The 20261-nt window shown below is 38.4% G+C and overlaps 1 protein-coding gene across 6 annotated transcripts in view; it reads left to right on the top strand.

The window, feature by feature from the left end:
• Positions 1–20261, top strand: part of palm2akap2.L (PALM2 and AKAP2 fusion L homeolog) — a 155506-nt gene that overhangs the window by 19568 nt on the left and 115677 nt on the right. For all 6 annotated transcript variants that reach the window (XM_041585289.1, XM_041585272.1, XM_041585240.1 and 3 more), the window contains exon 2: positions 18874–18954. In XM_041585289.1, coding sequence (XP_041441223.1) covers positions 18874–18954 — 81 coding nt within the window. The remainder of the gene's footprint in view (positions 1–18873; positions 18955–20261) is intronic.

Raw genomic sequence — 20261 nt, 5'->3', positions numbered from 1 at the left:
GTGTAGGAGCCCTCCTTGCCACTACCTGGATACCTGGCTCTAAAAGTTGCTTAAATGTTGGGTCCCCATATAATATGGGTAGATGTCTATTTAATATATGTTTGATCCTATTGAATTGCATACTGTATCTTGTACTCATTACTATTTTTCTCTCCCTTTCATCTTTCTTTTTCTGTATATCTTTTCTCACAATTTTTCCATCTTTTCCAAACTGATCTTCTGTCCCCCATTGATTTGTTCCATCCTTACTTTTAATTAGATTCTTCCTATCAAGTTCCAATGCAAAAAGGAAAGCCTTCTGTAGGCTTTCAAATTTATATCCTTTGCATAGAAACTTATCCCTTAGTAGGCAAGACTCCTCAATGTACTTATCCACTGTACTACAGTTTCTGCGTAATCGCAGAAACTGTCCCCTAGGTATACCATCATTGAAATGTCGTGGATGACAGGAGTCTGCCCTCAATAGGGAGTTCCCTGCAGAGGGCTTTACATAAACCGTTGTCAGAATCCCACCATTTTCCTCACTGATCAAGAGATCTAGAAAGGCAATCTCCTTCTTATTGTAATTGTAGGTGAATTGTAAATTTAAAGTTTCATCATTAAAGCTATTGATGAACTCCCCAAAAAGGGCTCCGCCTTCTGCCCAAACAAACAGGAGGTCGTCAATATAACGACGATAAGTGACAACATGCTGGAGGAGTGGGTGGTCCCCTCCAAGGACGTGGGTCTCCTCCCACCAACCCATGTATAAATTAGCATAGGTTGGTGCGAAGCGTGCCCCCATGGCCGTCCCACGCCTCTGGAGGTAAAACACACCCCCAAACATGAAAAAATTATGTGTGAGAAGGTACCATAAGGCCTCCAGGATAAAATGTTTAATATCCTCCGAGTAGCTGCTGTATCTGTTAAGATGGTATTCTATTGCTAACATACCTTTTTCATGGGGGATGCTGGAGTATAGGGACGTAACATCCGCTGTGCCCCAGCCATAGGAATGATCCCATTCCAAATTTTCCAATAGTGTAAGTACATCTTTCGTATCCTTAAGATAGGAATGCAGCCGTCTCACCAGAGGCTGGAGTAACAGATCTAGCAACTCCTCCAGCATGTTGTCACTTATCGTCGTTATATTGACGACCTCCTGTTTGTTTGGGCAGAAGGCGGAGCCCTTTTTGGGGAGTTCATCAATAGCTTTAATGATGAAACTTTAAATTTACAATTCACCTACAATTACAATAAGAAGGAGATTGCCTTTCTAGATCTCTTGATCAGTGAGGAAAATGGTGGGATTCTGACAACGGTTTATGTAAAGCCCTCTGCAGGGAACTCCCTATTGAGGGCAGACTCCTGTCATCCACGACATTTCAATGATGGTATACCTAGGGGACAGTTTCTGCGATTACGCAGAAACTGTAGTACAGTGGATAAGTACATTGAGGAGTCTTGCCTACTAAGGGATAAGTTTCTATGCAAAGGATATAAATTTGAAAGCCTACAGAAGGCTTTCCTTTTTGCATTGGAACTTGATAGGAAGAATCTAATTAAAAGTAAGGATGGAACAAATCAATGGGGGACAGAAGATCAGTTTGGAAAAGATGGAAAAATTGTGAGAAAAGATATACAGAAAAAGAAAGATGAAAGGGAGAGAAAAATAGTAATGAGTACAAGATACAGTATGCAATTCAATAGGATCAAACATATATTAAATAGACATCTACCCATATTATATGGGGACCCAACATTTAAGCAACTTTTAGAGCCAGGTATCCAGGTAGTGGCAAGGAGGGCTCCTACACTAGGTATGAAATTAGCACCTAGCTTGTACAATACAGAAACTAGATCTAATACATGGCTGGATAGTGTTGGAATGTACAGATGTGGAGCAAAGAGATGTGTCACTTGTGAGGTGGTTCAGGTATCCGAATCTTTCATTTGTAATGTAACGAAAGAAACGTATCGAATTAGGAGTTATATCAACTGTAATACCAAATCAGTAGTATACCTAATAACTTGTCTAAAATGCTACAAACAGTATGTAGGCTACACGATTAGAAGTCTAAAGAACAGGATACGTGAGCACATCAATGATATTAAACCAGATTCAATTCATGGGTGAGATTAAATTTGGAAAGAACTTTTCTCCTAATTCAGTTATAGGTTTTTCCCATAGACTTCAAAAGAGTTTTCACGTTATAAACATTGAGATAACTTTTTGAATTGCATTGCATCTCAAATTGCTAAACCTTTTTCTCACTGAATTGAATCTGCTCCCTTATTGGGTATGTTGTTTTCCTGTTGCTTTACCAGTCCATAGAAAGATAAGTAATTGTCCTTTCTCCCCATGTAATACTGGTTGGGGTACATGGATTTGGACAGGCTGAACAGCAGCATTGAGCACTGTTACTCCATTTAGCAGGTGTCCAGTTGCATAAATCAGTCAAACACATTCTGATATACTGCCGCAGTTATTCGGTTTAATAAATGTGCCAGTTCATTCATTTCTTTCCAGGAAAATGTTTCTGAAAGTCAGCAAAATTTGTAATATATTTGAAAAATATGGAGCTGGGAATACTTTAGGACTTGGGGAAATGTTCACTAAAGCACAAAAATATGACATTGAAAGATGCATTCCTGCTGTTTTTAGTGCTAAATACTTGTCCATGCCACTTTATGCTAGCACTGTTTGGGGAACAGTATTCTTAAAACATGTTATATTTTAAATGTAAAATTATTCTTCTGTAATAGAAAATAAAATTTGAAAGAAATAAATGAAGCATGGTGACATATTTTTCACCTTTAGCCAAGTTCAGGAATCACTGGGCACAAAACATATGAGTAGAATTGTTTTCTGATTAGACTGCTATTCTAGCAGCAAGTGTGCTGGGGGTTCAGTATCCATTGGGACATTTACTAAATATTAAATAAATAACAGAAATCGAATCAACCGGACTACAAACATTTTTCAGTACAAGGTTTTGTTACAAAGTTCAAAACCTAATGTGAATGGATAACCCTTGTACTACAGAGTTTTAGTTCTGTGATCAGTGCCAATTAAATCACCTCCGTCTAGGCATGGAATGCCTTTCCTCTAATTGAGAGACGTTTGGCAGTTTCCATCAGATTTGGAAATCCACAGGGTTGCTCGGAATTCCTACACTTCATAGCAGTGCATTTGAAAGCATTATTAAATTTCATTCTGTCTGGGGCAGTACTTCGGATGGATATAGAGCAGCTGTAATCCAGCTGTGTTTCATTTAAGCATAGGAACAGGGGCCTCTTTGTCTACAAGTTTACATCACTCTCCTGTAATTGTCGTCTGGCTATACAGAGAAACTGTGTGCTAAAAATATGTTAGCAACAAACAGGATATTTACTTCTGCAACAATTGTTGCAGCAGTGGAGCTGTATGCATACGTCAGGATAAATTTATATTAGATATCAATTTCAGAAGTCACAGAGTAGTTTCTTGTCCTTACAAATATACACCATGACCATATATAAGTAAATATCCCTGAACAAGAACAGGGATCTCTTACTTATATATTGATATTGAGGGTCAATCATACTAGTGAAATTACTATGCTTATGTAACTAAAGATAACTCTAATGACATGTTTTCTCTGTAATGCTGTACATTCCAACTAAGTCTATGTTTTAGCAGATTACAACCAAGTGCAACCTTTGTAGAGTGCTACGACTGCAAGATGTTTCCTATTATTACTAGTCTATACCGAACCTAAATCATACTAGTGAATTTACTATGCTTATTTAACTAAAGATAACTTATTATTTTCTCTGTAATCTGTACATTCCAACTAAGTCTATGTTTCAGCAAGTTGCAACCAAGTGCAACCTTTGTAGAGTGTTACAACTGCAAGATATTTCCTACTATTACTGCGCTCTACTGAACCTAAATAACACTAATCCTGGGATATCATAATCTATGATTAAAAAGAACGATGCAATATTAGTCATATCTTCTAAAGGTTCATTATAGTTACTGATATCTTTTATGATTTTATATGTTTACTACAACAGCCCTACTTCCATGTGGGAGAGATGTACATTTTATGATTATTGATGGTAAATTGATGGTAAATCCAAGCAAATATTCTTACTATTATAGTATACTGTGGTCTTGCTGAACTCTATTTCACTGAAGTCCATTGAAGGTATAATTGAATCAGAATCAAGCTATTCTGAGTAATGGCAACATCTTCAAATTATTAGCCTTTATTTATATAGGTCTGACAATTTACACGGTGGTCTGCAGAAAGTCAATCACAGTGGCCCCTTCCCGAAGGAAGCTTACAATTTAATTTCCCTATGGCAGGCTTCCACACTAATGTTAGAAAAAGTGCTTACCAGTGTCCGACACATATGTATCTGTAGTATGTATGTATGCTTTTCTTAATTTTAATGATTACTTTAGTTGCAGTCTTACTTGTAAAGCTGTTTTCCCATGAGTTATTTTTACAGAAAAATCACCATCAGATTAGTAGCAAATGTCAAATAGATCATGGAGGTCTTTGACAAGGTCAAATGGAATATTTATCAGATGTTGAGCAAAATAAATAGACAGGGATCTGCTTTAATGGCTTTCCATGTCATCAGATATAATCATTTTCATAGTTAGCTTCTTTGCACTGAGTGATATCACTTAATTGTAGGGCTAGGTAAATACAGGGCTACCAATGAGCCTTGCTCCCTGTGGCACTTTTTATTGTACTTCAAAAATGAGAGTTCCAAAGTTGATTGGCCAAACTGGACCATCAGCATTGTGGTCATCAGTCTGAAATCACACAACTTTCTACTCTACTTTCTCTTTCAACTGTGCAACATTCCAACCTATCAATGCATTAATATTGACAGGAGACTATTGGTGTGATACTGTATCTCTGTTGTCTGTAGGATCTCAATCCCTCTTGTACCTCAAAAGTAGTTGGATTGACTGCTGGGGTCAGATATCATTGAACACATACTTTATGTTTCCTGTGTTAGGGAAACATTAGTGGCACATGCCACTAATGCAGATGTAGCAGTGATGCCAACTTGCAGACATAAATAACATAAACATTTGGGAATTTGGATGCTGGTATAAGGGTGAACCTTGGCAGGGGCTTTGTTCCAGGGGAGGAAAGAGGCAAACTCAAGCACAATTACAAATTATGTGTCTCTATGAAAAAATAATGCTTTTGTATGGCAGTTGAATTGCTATATTCCTCCCTGACATAAAGCCTAATTGTTTGAAATGCTGCTATGTATATACAAGAAAAAATATTCTTATCAAAATAAATTAGATTACATAGTTTCTATTGATAGTTTACAATCACTAATGCCATATCTGTTCCAGACAGGCCTGGATTTACATTTCCTTTTGTACGCAGTCTGTCTGTGGCAGTTTATCTTGTGACTGAGCAATTCTTCCATGATACAGGAGCTTGCTACTGTAAGGGCTAAAAATAAATACTGCGACAGTTGAGCAAAATGTCATTGTGTTTTCCCAAGAATGAGAGGTGGGCGTTAGAGCTCATTCAGCACAAATTAGATAAGAAACAATCCTGATAAGGCTAACTGTTTCTTTTTTGTGTTCTCATTTTTGTTAAACAGTGTGAAAATGAAATGCCCAAGTTAATCTCCTTCACAGGTTATCAAACTACAGCAAAATGCTTTATTGATATCTACCCAGCACCAATCCTCCTGGTCCAAGTACTAATGCTATGTTAGTAGTGTTATTTATGTTTTAGGGTGTTTAAACCTTGCATGAGTTCTGCAATCCAGCAAGAATCCAGGCTGCTTGTGCGCACCAACTGGTTTTTTTTCAAATTTTCTAGCATCATGCATCTAAACTGTACTTTTTCTGTTCCACTAACTTTTCATAAAGCGTTGTACTGACAAGCCAAGATTGCATAGTAGTCTCCCTACCAGCAAGATGACTGATGGACCAATGGTAGGTAGTCCTTACTTAAAATACATCTTGATTCACCTATTTTGGGTCAGCAAGACAGTTTTAACAATATTAGTAGACTCCATGTTTTTTTGTCAAATTTTGTTAATACAATGTTAACTGGAGAACTAAACCCCCCTAAAGTTAAAAGCCCACATTCACCACCCTCCACTTGCCCCCTTCCCTGCTTCTGCCCCACATAGGGGCAGATTTACTAAAGAGCAAGTGGCTAATGATATCGACTTTGCCAATTCACTAGCAAACAGGACCATCGTTAGCATTCATTCGCACTCTATCGCCAGGCGACTTTTCGCTCTGGCGAGCGATCGTTACTCTCTAAATTCACTAAAGTGCGGTTTTTACTGAACGTTAACTCTTTTGCCAGAGTTTCCTTTGCCACCTCAGACCAGGCAAAGTGCTTAAAAGAAGCTAGATCTTCCTCAATCTTCTGTCGTGTGTGCCGAAAATGCATTAAAGTTCCAAAAACGCTGGCCACTTTTTCTTTTTTGAAGCCTGACAAACTTTTTTTGGGTAAACAATTTTCTCCAGACATAACATATGGAACATTCATTTTACAGTGGGCTCCTGTGTATGGCATTATATTAATTCTCTTGTCTTTATAAAGGTTCCCTGGACATGTATTTGAAAAAGTGGTAACTTCAAGCATTTGCACCAACATTTATAATAAGGACCTCCATACAACTAAACTTAAATTACCCACCGTATGCAAATTGACCTAAGTGCAAGAACACTAGCGAATTTTCGCTAGGCACAAATAATGCTAGTGCATCTTTGCTATGAAATGCTTGCACAGCCAAAGCGTTTGATGGCCAGGACGAAACTTTGCATTTTAGTGAATTAGCAGCAACACTGACCTACCTATGTAGAGTGGCAAAGCGGGGCTCATTGAAGCCATCTTATGTATCTTCGGATGCTCTTTTTTCTCCTCAGTAATTTACAGAACATTCGGCTCCAACTGTGCATGCATCAAAAGTTCAAGTGTCTGCGGTCACTTCACAAAGAAATCTGAAACTGAAGCCATGCAAAGATGGCACCCATGAGCTCCGGTGCGCTATTCTGCATAGATATATCAGCGTTGCTGCCAGGGACACTTTTTCTAGTAGAAGACTATGCGGGGAGGAAGCAGGGAGGAGGGCAAGTGGAGGGTGGTGGATGGGGGCTTTTACTTTAGGGGGTTTGTTCTCCTTTAAAACAAGCTGCTGGCTAAATACTAAGCCCATGCTTGATTCAATTTAACATGTTATTTTTGGTTAGGAAGATGCATAGTTGCAAAAAATAAACTTATTAGCAACCCATATAAGAAGCATATCAAGCTGTGTGTGCAAACTGAAGCCACACTGTAACACCACAAATCATCGTAATGCTTCCTGTGTGTGCTACAAAACAAGCCTAATAAATTCATATTAGCTCTTCTCATGCAAATGCATTGGCACCTTCAGATAAATGTCGTGTTGAACTTTTTCAATATTAAACATTTTGTTCCACCATTTCTCTCATTAATGCCGTGTGAAAAAACCTGTTCTGCTCTTTTCATCAGAGCAAGTCCATCTCTATTCTGCATCTCAATAATGTGTATTTAGCTGCCAATCTTGAATCAGTGCCTCACAACCATATCCATGGTTTGCTACTATTACTATTTGTATAGTGCATTCATATTTCCAGTACAGTGATACGATTTATGAATTAAGAAACCCAAGCAGTCAGTTCTGGTACATAATGAAAAGTTACTTTTTATTAAAGTCTCCCACTTTCCAAACCATTGAAAAATTGAAAATGATTTGCTTTGTATAACTGTCCAAATGTAAGGGCTATATATGTATGGCAATTTGCAAATTGCTATGAAGGAATTGCTAAGAATGGCAAGTCAGAGGTGGCTGCAATGCAACACATTCATTTAGAATTCTCAATAATATGAAATTCACCCACACACAAAGTCCAAAGTTCGTGACAATGTGCTTACCCTAGTATGGCCTTTGCATATCCTGGGAAGCATGGTGGTCAGGGGCGTAACTACAGAGGAAGCAGACCCTGCAGCTGCAGGGGGCCCAGGAGGTATAGGGGCCCCATGAGGCCCTAATTCATATACAATTTCAATAAATATTGGTAAAACAGGTCAAACTCTAGACATTTGGGGGCCTGAAAAATAATTTGCTGTGGGGCCCAGTAATATCTAGTTACGCCACTGATGGTGGTACATGTCTGCTGAGGTATCATGGGTTTTTCAGATACTCCAGGTACTATTCACTTGAGGACAGATTTACTAAAGGGCGAAGTGGCCGTCACTAGTGAAAATTCGGCAGAAATCCCATCTACATGGACATCACCAATTTACTAACTGGTGTAGAAGAATATTCGCTAGCGAAAGAGACCGTCGGTAGCGCAGTTTCGCATCACCAGGCAAATTTTCTCTCAGGCGAACAATCGTTACTGCGTAAATTCACTAAAGTGTGATTTTTACCTCTTTCGCAAGAGTTTACTTCGCCAGCTTATGTCAGTGACATCATATCCTGAATGCCGAAGGCTTATTAAAATGATAAAACCACTGTCTTTAAAAGTTGTAACTGTTACAATTTTTGTTAACCTTTTTTTTCCATTTGAGGGGCATGCCACATTTGTTTTAGGATGGGCTCATGTCTAGGGCATTAGAGAATCTCTTTATTTTTCTTCCTTGGACATTTCTATTAATAAGTGGCCACTTCAAGCATTTACACCAACATCTCTAATAAAGGTATATATATATACGACCTATATGTACCTGCCCTATTCAAACTGTCCTAAGCGCAAGTGTACTAATGAAGTTTTGCTAGGCAGAAACGAACATTAGCAAAAGTTCACTATGGAATGTTCGTGCTGACAAATTAATGCTAACAAAACTTTGCCAGCATTCAGCTGCCGAGACGCAACTTCACATTTTAGTGAATTAGCAAATTTGTGCCTGGCAAAGTGGCGGAAAGTGTGGCAGAGCCTTCGCAGGTGAAAATTCACCCTTTAGTGAATTTGCCCCATGGAGTTTGTGTTTGGGCTAGGTGCTAATTTTCCTTTTACAGTCCAAAGTCATGCTGAATTGTAAGCTCAACTGGTGCTGGGAATTTTGTAAATGGTTAAACATTCTCTGTGAAGAGAGAGCTATAAATAAGGGATAATATTAGACATTGAGGAAAAATTCCCACAGCACTGCTACATACATTTCCTCATAAATTTATGAATTATTAGTTGTATGTCAGAAGACATATGCTTTTATTTTTTGTGAAGGATGTTATCATGAACTATGTATGAGGGATGTTGCTGCACTGTTAAGTAATTGTATTGTTTACAAGTTTAGGTTTTGCAAGGGAATTAATACAAGTTGCTTAGTCATACTTTCACTTCACATGCACTTTGAATTATACTTTAAATTATAATTTAATTCTGATTTTAGCTGCTTGCAACACTGATTTATTTTTAAACTGTATTGCCTCTCACAGATCCCAAAGCAACAATTCAGGAGCCTATACTTCACCAGCAGCACACTGCAAAAGCTGAAATGTTTCATATAAGTAAGGCAACATTTCGGGTTGTTTAGGCTCTTTATCAAGCCTAAGCAGCAGTCACTCCCTCTGAGAATCTGTATTATTCATCTACACCTCATGTTAGTTTTTAAAGATTAAATGGGATAGACTTGGATTTGAAAAATGCTTTTGTTATTTTGGCATCATTTACAGTATGAAGGAAAGTATTCACTTGTCATGGTTGCACAATTTGAACTATGTGGCTTTGAGTAGTGGCAACAGCTGGACTGGTTCTTTTTTTATACAATGCGCGTATTGGTCCCTTGGAAAAAATATGTATGCATGCTTAATTGTAACAGGGGGTAAGAGGAAAGACTACATAAGCAAAAATTATAACACTGGAAACAAGGTTATTTTGTTATGGTAATTATATTGTAAACACTAGAGATGTTAGAAATGCTCCCCCCAAGAAAAGTACACCCAGACTATGTAAAACACTACTTGCAAAGAGGCTCTGATTGCAGATTCCAATTTTATACAATGTCTGTGATACTACTTTGTAACTGACAGGAGGCAGCAGTGATCAAATGTACAATATGACCAATACAAAAAGGATAACATTGCATGATGGGTGTGGAAGGGCTGAGTGTTTGGTGCAAGGAAGTAGTGCTGATAATGAAATACAATTGGTACTTACTATATGTAGAATATACTGCGAGAGTTTTCGCGTTGCATTTGCATGGTTTCATAAACGCCTGTCTGCATTTCTAGAAGCATTATCTTATTGGGAAAAAATAAACTTGTGGTGATAGTAGAAATTTTCAGTAGGCAAAGTTATCTAGGGACTAAAATCATGGAAATGTTGTTACTAAGGAGAAAACACACCACCTTATCCCGCGTATTACTGTACTCTGTATACCCAATTTCCCTTCTGTCGACTGAAGTCATGTTACCATATCATGCTGTCTGTCAGATGTTGAAACTAGTCATTAATCAATCGGAAGGCCACAGGCTGGCATCCTTGATCAACATAACATCTTAGGAGGTATATTTGAAGATCTCAACACAGTTCACCAGAGGGATATTTCACAGTTCTCTATTCACTTGTATGTGATTTTAGGGGAATATCTGTCAAAGGTTAAAGATTGAGCAAACTCTATATTCACTTTTGTTAAACACCTCTCAAATCCTAAAGAAAGTAAGGAGGAGATGCTGCCTGGGAACTGTGGTGAACTCTATTTTCACTTTAAGGTGGCCATACACAGGCAGATTTAATCTGCCAATTCAGCCCATCCAGACCAAGTTGGCAGTTTACAGGCTTCCCCAACCGATATCTTGCAGAAAATCAGGCAGATTCAGATTTAAATGTCTGGTCTGGGCGAGGACCGATTTGGTGCAGTGATGTGGTCCTTGCCCAACAACCTGCATTCCCCTGACTGTGATCTGATCCTTTTGGCCTAGGTGGGCATATCAGGGAAAATCCACTCTTTTGGCACCAGTTGCATCTTAACCTTCAGTGTGGGACTGGCACACCAGGGGCCCACCAAAAAACCTTAGATCAAGGGCCCACCTAAAAATCTTAGACCAGGGGCCCACTCTCAGTACTACAGTATTAGTTTTCTTCTCAATCAACCTCTATTTTCCTAGTCTCTTTTCTTTACATACTATAGTCTATTATTCTGTCTATTTAGCCTCTATGTTCTCATAGAAATAGGGAATGACTGTGAAATAGGCCAATGTTTAGCAGCATGAGTGCCCAATGACACCTGGGCCCACCGGGAGTTTTCCTGGTATCCCTGTGGGCCAGTTCAACACTGTTAGCATTTACAGAATTAATGGTAAAAACTATAAAATCAATATTATTAAAGGGGACCTGTCATCTTGAGAAATAATTCTAAATTCTATTTCGAGTCAAGAGAGTCAAGAGTGAGTTTATTGTCATTTCATCCATATACATTTGTACAGTACACAGTGAAACTAAACAATGTTCCTCTAGGACCATGGTGCTACACACAATATAGATGTACCGGAAATAGACAAAAAGTGCAAGTGCAAAAATATGCAGGGACAGGACAAGACAGTGCACACTCAGCAGATGTAATATGTTAAGTAAATAATGCTAAACATCAGACATGATGGGTGTATCATTGTGATATGATAGTAGTAAGAACATGATAAAGAACATGATAAAGTGCAGATGTACTCATAGAGAACAATTGTATCCAATGGCTATTTATTTATACAATGGTGTACAGTAGCTGTGTAACGTTTTGATGTATAGTATGCTCAGATGGCGTGTGTGTGTGAGAGAGAGATCTGTCCCGTCCCTGAGTATTCAGGAGCCTTATGGCTTGGGGGAAGAAACTGTTACACAGTCTGGTAGTGAGGGCCCTAATGCTTCGGTACCTTTTTCCAGATGGCAGGAGTGTGAACAGTGAGTGTGAAGGGTGTGTTGGATCAGCCACAATGCTGATGGCTTTACGGATGCAGCGAGTGGTATAAATGTCCGTGATGGAAGGAAGAGAGACACCTATGATCTTCCCTGCTGTCTTCACTATTCTCTGTAGGGTTTTGCACTCCATGACAGTGCAGTTCCCAGCCCAGACAGTGATACAGCTGCTCAGAATGCTCTCGATAGTCCCTCTGTAGAAGATTTTGAGTATGGATGGTGGGAGATGGGATTTCCTCAGCTTGCTCAGGAAGTAGTGGAGCTGTTGGGCTTTCTTGGCTAAGTGATGTTAGTCAAGCAAAATTAATTTTACTTACACTATAAAAATTATTATCTTGGAATTCACAATTACAGCAGTCTCGTGCCATTTTGTGGACACTGTTATTAAGGCAAGGTTTGCATCATGCCAATATATTGAATTTATGTGCCAGAATGGGGGACTTGATACCCATTCCCATGCACTGACTACACAATTAGATGGTGAGGAGGGAGTGAGAATGTGGGGAGTGCAGTAAATCTAGAAAGTGCAGATTGGAAAGTGAAAATAATTGCCTGGTAATAAATGACTGACAGGTGAGACTTTAAATTAGATTATAACAGTGTGGTAGAGTGACTAGGAAAAGGTGGAAAAAGGTCACTCTAGCGTCTAGCCTTTAATTTCTCCCCAGGGACTGAGATAGGCTCCAGGGAGAGAGTTATGAAACAGAGCATCAGTGATCTGTTTAAAGACTTTAGTAGTCAGGGACTCCATTCCGCAGATCCAGTCCAGAGATTGGAGTTCACCTTCCACAGGAAAGCTGTCCTGTGGAAAGGCTATTTAAACGTAATTAGAATGGGAGAGTGTGTCTCTCAACAGGGCACAGCAGGTAGGAGACCTGGCTGTGTTAGGAACTCCCAGAGGAGCTGGAAGTGCCGCCTGATCCTGCATGAAGCAGAGGGAGCCCGTGGCTGTGACTAAGAGCCAGAGTTGTTGTCTGTGTGGGACATTGGAGAAAAGCCAGGAGGCTAAAAGGTTCACTCAAAGACTGTGAGTACAGGGGTGAGCCATAACAATTGTTTTGTTTGCTGGTAGTCCACAAGGGGCCCAGCCTAGTCAGGGACTGCTTCAAGGTGTGAAGGTAGTGCCCAATGGGCTAGGTTTTTATTTTTATTATTTGTTTGAATGATAAAATGGTCACCCCTGTGTCTGTGGACAATACACTGTGTTTGTGAAAAGTAGGAAAATAAACGTGTGTTTTCCTTGAAGAAGCTGTGTGTCCCTGTCTTCATGCTCCTTTTTCCTATGCTGCCTGCTCACCATTGACTAATCCCCCTAAAAAGTTACGTGGTCAAGCCGCCAGCTTGCCACAAGAGATATGGATGTTGTAACTTTTTATGTCTGGGTGATAGGTCGGTCCCCTTTAAGAATGCAAACAAATATGACTACAGCCTGTTCTGTTCCTGCTTAAGTAAATGAATGAGTTATAAAGTTCAAAGAAAAGGATATAATAGCATTACAGAAATATGAAAAGTAAACTTACATTTAAAGCCCCCACACAGCCTACAAAAAATCAAGGATAACCAATAAAACTGCTAAAAGCCATCTGCATTTCAGTCAGATGCTAAAGACAGCTTCAGTAGGAACATAGATCAGTTTCAGGAATGCTGCCTTTCTACTTATGTATGGTTGCGCCAACTGGCACAGTCCGCTGTTTCTATTCTTTTCTCCCAGCACTTAATAAAAATGTGAACCATAAAAGAACATCATCCAAAAGCCTTCACAGTAAAAGTCCAGCATTAATATCTGTAGCGGATAGTGAAAACTATCCTTACAATTATAGATTCTTTAAAATGGGATAGATTGCTGTGAGCAGGGAATTGTATTCTTTCTTTATAAAAACAACAATTAATGGAGGTCACTCCCTTTATACAAATTTAAAATTGTATTCTTTATGGAAAGAAAGAGAGCAAATGAATTTGTCAAGTATGACTCATTAACTAACCCAACCCTGTACTACTCACACCTGACCTGGCCTGCCACTCTGTGTGCCCTTATATATCTGGGTATCTATAAATAGACATTGCCTGAGGCGGAAGTGGGGCACAGTTAGATCGCAGGTAGAAAGGCTGGCAAGGGCAGCAGAAAGAGCTTGGCCCAAACCTGCCCGCAGCCCAAATAGTTTGCGTGAGGCCCAAAGCTGCCTGACCCGGGGGTCTTGCGGGCTTTGGCCAGGCCCACACCCATCACTAGGAGTGATGGTAAGGCCACGTAGCTACAGTATGTTTCCCTGAACTTTTGTTGTACAGAATTTGCTCTTGTTACATGGAAAGCATTATCCATGTCTGCAGTGCTGGCTATAGATGAAATTGCAAGTAGCAAAGTCCGGGTTTCCAAAAACCTGCTGCCATGTGTTATCAGATCAGCAGCAAACGTTGTGCCTTTTACTACATTACCCCCCTAGATTGTAAAGTTATGTAATGATGCATTGAAATTGCTTCATATGGAAACTAGATAGGGAATTTTAATGCATATTTTTATGCAATGTCACCTAAAGTGCTCAAGGTCTTCTTTCAGGTTAGAATCATATTAATCACCAATGTTGTTATTTATATTCAGTTCCCACTTGTGAAAAATGTGATTTTAGATGTTTCCTGGTCACGTTTATTCAACTAAAGAATACCCACGAGCTTCATCTCTACCAGGAACAGTTACCAGTGATCCTGCATCAAGTCCATGTCCATGGAATCTGTCATGAGATGTCATTTATTATTCCCCGGGATGCAAGTACTGGAGTGCTAATACTTATTTACTTAGCACTTGCGTCCAGGGTTTGTGACTCTTCGTATTAAGCACCAGATGAAAACTTTGGCAGTCAGAGCAGATATCAGTGTCTGGAGGTGCAGCAGAGGAAGGCTTTAAGGAAAGGGCCCCAGTGCATGCTGCAACTGTTGATGCTTCCCTTACATGCACATCTGAACGAATAAGACATTAGGCAATGCTCTATCCAAGAGGGCCCCTCTTGGATAGTATGCTGCTTAATGCAGACAGCACTCTATTCAAGGGGAAAGCACAGGTGTCTGCACTCCACGAAGGATCACAGAGACCTTCAGAAATACAGCACATGCAGTGTGCAAAGTACAAAAAAATGGCTAATTGACATTGTAAATGACATCTATCTTATTTGCAAGAATTCTCTGTACTGTCATTACCTTAAAAAATATGCTATCTAGGGATGTGCTTAAAAGAGAAATACTTTAGTGACACTCACTTTTCTCCCTTGATGCTACTTGTTATAGAGTGTTGAAAGTCGTTATTATATTGCACTTCTTTCCTACTAGTTTTTACTTTATTGGACAGTGAAAGCGCTGTCTTTCTCAAGCTATTAAATAAGCAGTGGGAAATATCCTGTGGCTTACAGAGCATTTGGCAGATCACCAAGGACATAATTGGTCAGATACACACTGGAAAACCCAGTGACAGAGGAGGGATATTGTCATGCTCTTTATTAAGTCCTGACTACATTTTTACATATTTACAATTTCCATTAAAAGTCAAAGATTTAAAAAAAGGTTATCTTTTGATATACTATAGGGAACTAAGATACAGTAGAACCTTCATTTTATGGGGGGTGGGCAGGAGAAAATCCAGAAAACTGTAAAATCAGGGAAATGTTAACAAAGTTGTTTAGCACATTTTGAATTCAGTTGTTTTCAGTGTACCAGAAATAACTTTTTTCAATTACTTTCTTTTTGTGGCCTTTCATTAAAAAAACAGCATACAGAAAGTACTACAGGTATGGGACTTGTTAACCAGAATGTTTGGTGCCTTGGGTTTTCTGGATAAGGGATCTTTCCATAATTTGGATCTTTATACCTTAAGTCTACTAGAAAATCATGTAGACATTAAATAAACCAAATAGGCTGGTTCCGCTTCCAATAAGGATTAATTATATCTTAGTTGGGATCAAGTACAAGTTACTGTTTTATTATTACAGAGAAAAAGGATTATTTGATTATAATGGACTCTATGGGAGATGGCCTTTCCGTAATTCGGAGCTTTCTGGATAACGAGTTTACGGATCCCATACCTGTACTACCACCTACTTTAACTCATGTATACTAGTACTGTGTTCTAGTTTCCAGTTTTATTGCATGACATGCAAAGGACAGCACCCTTGAGAGCAAAGGTGCCCTTGGTTATTCTGCAAGTACAGGGCTTCCTATGTGTTGTGCGTATAGGTGCATCTATGACTAAAGTAGATAATAAATAGCAATGACAATTTGACCCCTCTGGGTGCATTTTGATTGCCAATGTTTTTTCTCTGATTACAGACGTGGTCAAGCACCCTGCATGCTATAGCTCGTACAGATTTTTTTTCCTGTAACTGAGTTTTATTTCTGTCTTTACGATTAAATCCTAAATGTGTACTGGATAATGGTTATTTTAGAAATGTAGATAAACCTCTTTAGGGGAACTATTGATGACAAGCATAATGTTAGAAAAATGATAAAACACTGGCAATAAAATAGGCACGGTTTTATAAAAAGTAATTATTTAAATGCAGTTTTCCTTGCAGTTAATTATTTATATTTTACTATAATTACCTGGATTTAATTAATTAGAATAATATCATTTAATACCTGTACACCAGTATGGGAAAAAGAACATCATTTTTAAACAATTTAATTTTTTTTATTTAAATTGAGTCTGTAGGAGATGGCCTTCCCATAATTTGGAGCTTTCTAGATAACCTTGTTCTGGATAATGGATCCTATAGCTGCATTTCAACAGTGTAACTAATGCTTATACTTTTCAATCATTATTGCTGTTGCCCAGAATGACAGGGAAATATGACACACGCTATACACATGAAGCAGATGTACAGTAACTACACCACACCTTTTCCTCATTGAAATGAATAGTCTTTTCTAGGTTTTGGATGCCAAATTGCAACAATAACATCTGTTCTTTAAACAGATCCTGAAATAGAGGTAAATTGTCTAGTACTTTGTTCATTGATGAGGCACAGTGTCTTGTTCCTGGATCAACAATTACATAACTGAAGGTGAAAAGGAACACATCCATCAAGCTCAATCTTTTTCACATTGATTGTACTTTCTAGTTAATCCAGAGGAAGGTTAAAAATAGAACCTGTCTCAAATGTGCGCAAAAGGAGGGAAAATTCCAAATAATTCAGTCCTTATGGACTTCGAAAGGAACATGGATTAACATAGTTGTAAGTGTTTTATTATTAGCTGTGTTTTTTCACATTTGATATAAATGCCAGTAACCCATTCTGAAAACTATGTAATCTATTTGCCAGTACAGTCACTTCAAGGGAGAGAATTTCACAACTTCATGTCTACATGACTTAACATTTCAATAGTAAACATAATGGTGAACATTTTTTCTTACCTTAAGAAGGCACCAGTACAAAGTTAATTGTATAGCCTTTATATATTTACACATTGTAATAACATATTCCCTTCTTAAGTACATTTTGCCCAATGTAAACCATCCTAACTTGACCAGTCTGCAAAGAGCTGCATCTTAGTGCACAACACATGGGGCAAAGTACAGAATACAGGAAGCCAAGTGTATCTTGTATATTTCTTTTCAAAGTGCAGTTTGTGCGTAAGGAAGTGCAAGTCTGGCAGCTTAAAACAACAAAGTGGGAAAAAGTTCACGGTCTTGTAAGAATTTCAAAAGGTGATGCTCACCCAAGAAAGAAATTTCTTAAGTAATGTATTCTGTGGCTGTGAATTGATTCTAAGAAAACAGAGGATAAAGCAGTAATCATATAGAATGATTTGGACCTGAGGTTTTTATGGATAAAGGATCTTTCACTACTTTGGATCATTAGTCTGCTAAAAGTGATTTCAACATTAAATACATTTAATATGATTGTTTGCCACCATGATGGATTCATGCAGCTTAATTATGATGCAAGGTACTGTTTATTACAGGGAAATTAATTAAATTAGTCTATAGGAGATGGCCTTTCCATAATTCTGAGCTGTCTGGCTATTTGGTTTCTGGATAAGGGAGTCCATACCTGTAATAATTCATTTTATCTAGAGCATTACAGTTCATAATAATGTTTTAAACAGCACATTGGGTACAGTTGAAAAAAACATATTGCACATCTTCACCTGAAAATGAAGTTTTAGCATGCTGTGGAACTGGGGTAGGCAACCTGTGACTGATTGTTTTATAAGCTCTCAACTCTCAAGGTTATCATTGGGATCCTGGGCATGTGGTCCAACAACATCTGGAAGGACACACGTTGTCCATCCCCAGTATATCTCTGTAGAAAGTAGTATTCTAAGAGAATTGTCAACTGGTTGTGTTTTTTATTTTTTGCTCAGTTTGTAGGGTCAATAGGAGAAGACCCAATACAGTAATATGAAATGATAATAACACCAATCTAGCCTAGCAATCTGCTTTCCATTTCCTGGAGGCCACTAAAAAAACAATAATAATAGTAAGGGAAATTAATGAATGACACTTGATAAACTCATCTAAATATCTTCTATACAAGCATCATTTATGAGAGGCCCAAAACATTTACTTGCATTGCAAGCAGTGTAGAGCTACTGATCAGCTAATCAAAAACCTTAGGTTAAACAAGTTAATAAATAAGAAAAAATAATAAGCAGTTATAAAGATTGCATCCATCCTCTGCAGTTAGATGTCAATTTCAATGTGAGCATTTCATTTATTATTTGTTTTTACCATGATCCTAGCAGTTTAGTAGAAATATACCTTTAAATTGTGACAGTGTGAGCTACATTAAAGCTTAACCAAAGAGCTGCTAGATTTTTTCCTTGCCAGTGAGCAGCAACAAGCCCTTATGAGAACATGTCAGCACACCTCTCTACCGCCTCTTACACAAACAGCCTAGCACAAGCTCCTCTGAGTGAAGCCGTTCACTGAAGGCAATGGGCGTCTAAGCATATTCAGCATATTTTATATTTTTTCTCTACAGGAAAAAAGAAAACGACAAGCTGCTATTGAAGACAAAAGGAGGCAGCTTGAAGACAAAATTCTCCAACTGCAGCATCTCAAGGTAAGATACAGGAACAAAGCATTTCAAAAAGACTTACAGCATTTGTATCATGTCTGTGAATAATATGTTTGCTTTAAACCAGTGACAGATGCTTCTTTCTGTTGTTTTCTTTGGATCAGATGTTACTGCACTTGATATTTATTTCAAATACAAAAAAAATGCAAGGTGCTCTACAAATATCTCTTTCTCTCTCCTTAGCTCGATATATGCCTATATATTTGTAATGCTGTAAATATGTTTCTGGTAACATTTTGTTTCCTGATGTACTTTCATAAAGGCTAAATACCTGAATAGCAGTAAGTGAATAGATTATTATTATATGTTATTCTTAGATGAATTACGATGGTTACATATGGGCCAACTCCCATAGGATTGGATTGTTTGGCTATTCGGCTGCATGACTGGATTGTGAGTGTGGTTATTAAGACTTGAATAACTAGATTTCTTGTGGGTTGAGGAGTCAATCTTTTGTCACTTGGCTAGGCGAATGACCCCCATATGTGACCATGGAGGTCATTTATTTCTGTTAAATTGTCATTTATTGCTGTTAAATTCCCAAGACCTCTGGAAGGCTACATTCTGCTGCTGTGTTTATGGTCAAAGTCTACACACTGTATATTAGCTTTAGGAAAATAATTACAGATAATTCAAACATCTTACAGGAAACCAAATGCTAAATGGTTTGGTCCCTCACATTAACCTACTTTTGTAGTTATATAAAGTGTTTTCCTTACAACATATAAGTTAAAATATTTGCAGTAGTGATGTGCAGGCCGGCTTGAAGCCAGCGGGTTGGGCTGGTTCTGGCCGTACTTAAGCCTGCTCCCTCCCTGACTATGACCTTTACAGTGCCCCGCTTCTGCCTCTGTGCTCAGCTTTTTATACACTCGAACCTGTGTGCCCCACCCCTTCCATAATGGTGGGGCAGGCACAGGTCTATAAAAATGGACGAGCATTGGTTTAGGGTTTGATGCTGCAGGGCCAGGTTATGGTTGAGTGCGGGTCAACTTTTTGTTGACCTGCACATCTCAAATTATAAAAGTCATAATTCCCTTAGAATTAAAGCACAGTAGTGTATGTGCTTTAATTCAGTTGTCCATTATTGGAGCTCAGCAAATCCAACAAATCATTTGTCCAATACATCTGTGCAAGCACTAATTAAATATAATCAGAAACACAAACTGTGTTGCATTACAGTTGTTATGTAGCTACCATACATAGCTGATCAATAGCAAATAGTTGATCAGCTAATGTATTTTTAAGGTTCAAAATTAGGGATGCACCGAATCCAGGATTCGGTTCGGGAT

Source organism: Xenopus laevis, chromosome 1L, assembly GCF_017654675.1.
Source record: "Xenopus laevis strain J_2021 chromosome 1L, Xenopus_laevis_v10.1, whole genome shotgun sequence".
Classification (NCBI taxonomy): domain Eukaryota; kingdom Metazoa; phylum Chordata; class Amphibia; order Anura; family Pipidae; genus Xenopus; species Xenopus laevis.
The sequence above is the reverse complement of the archived record's forward strand: the minus strand, read 5'-3'. Positions and strand labels throughout refer to the sequence as shown.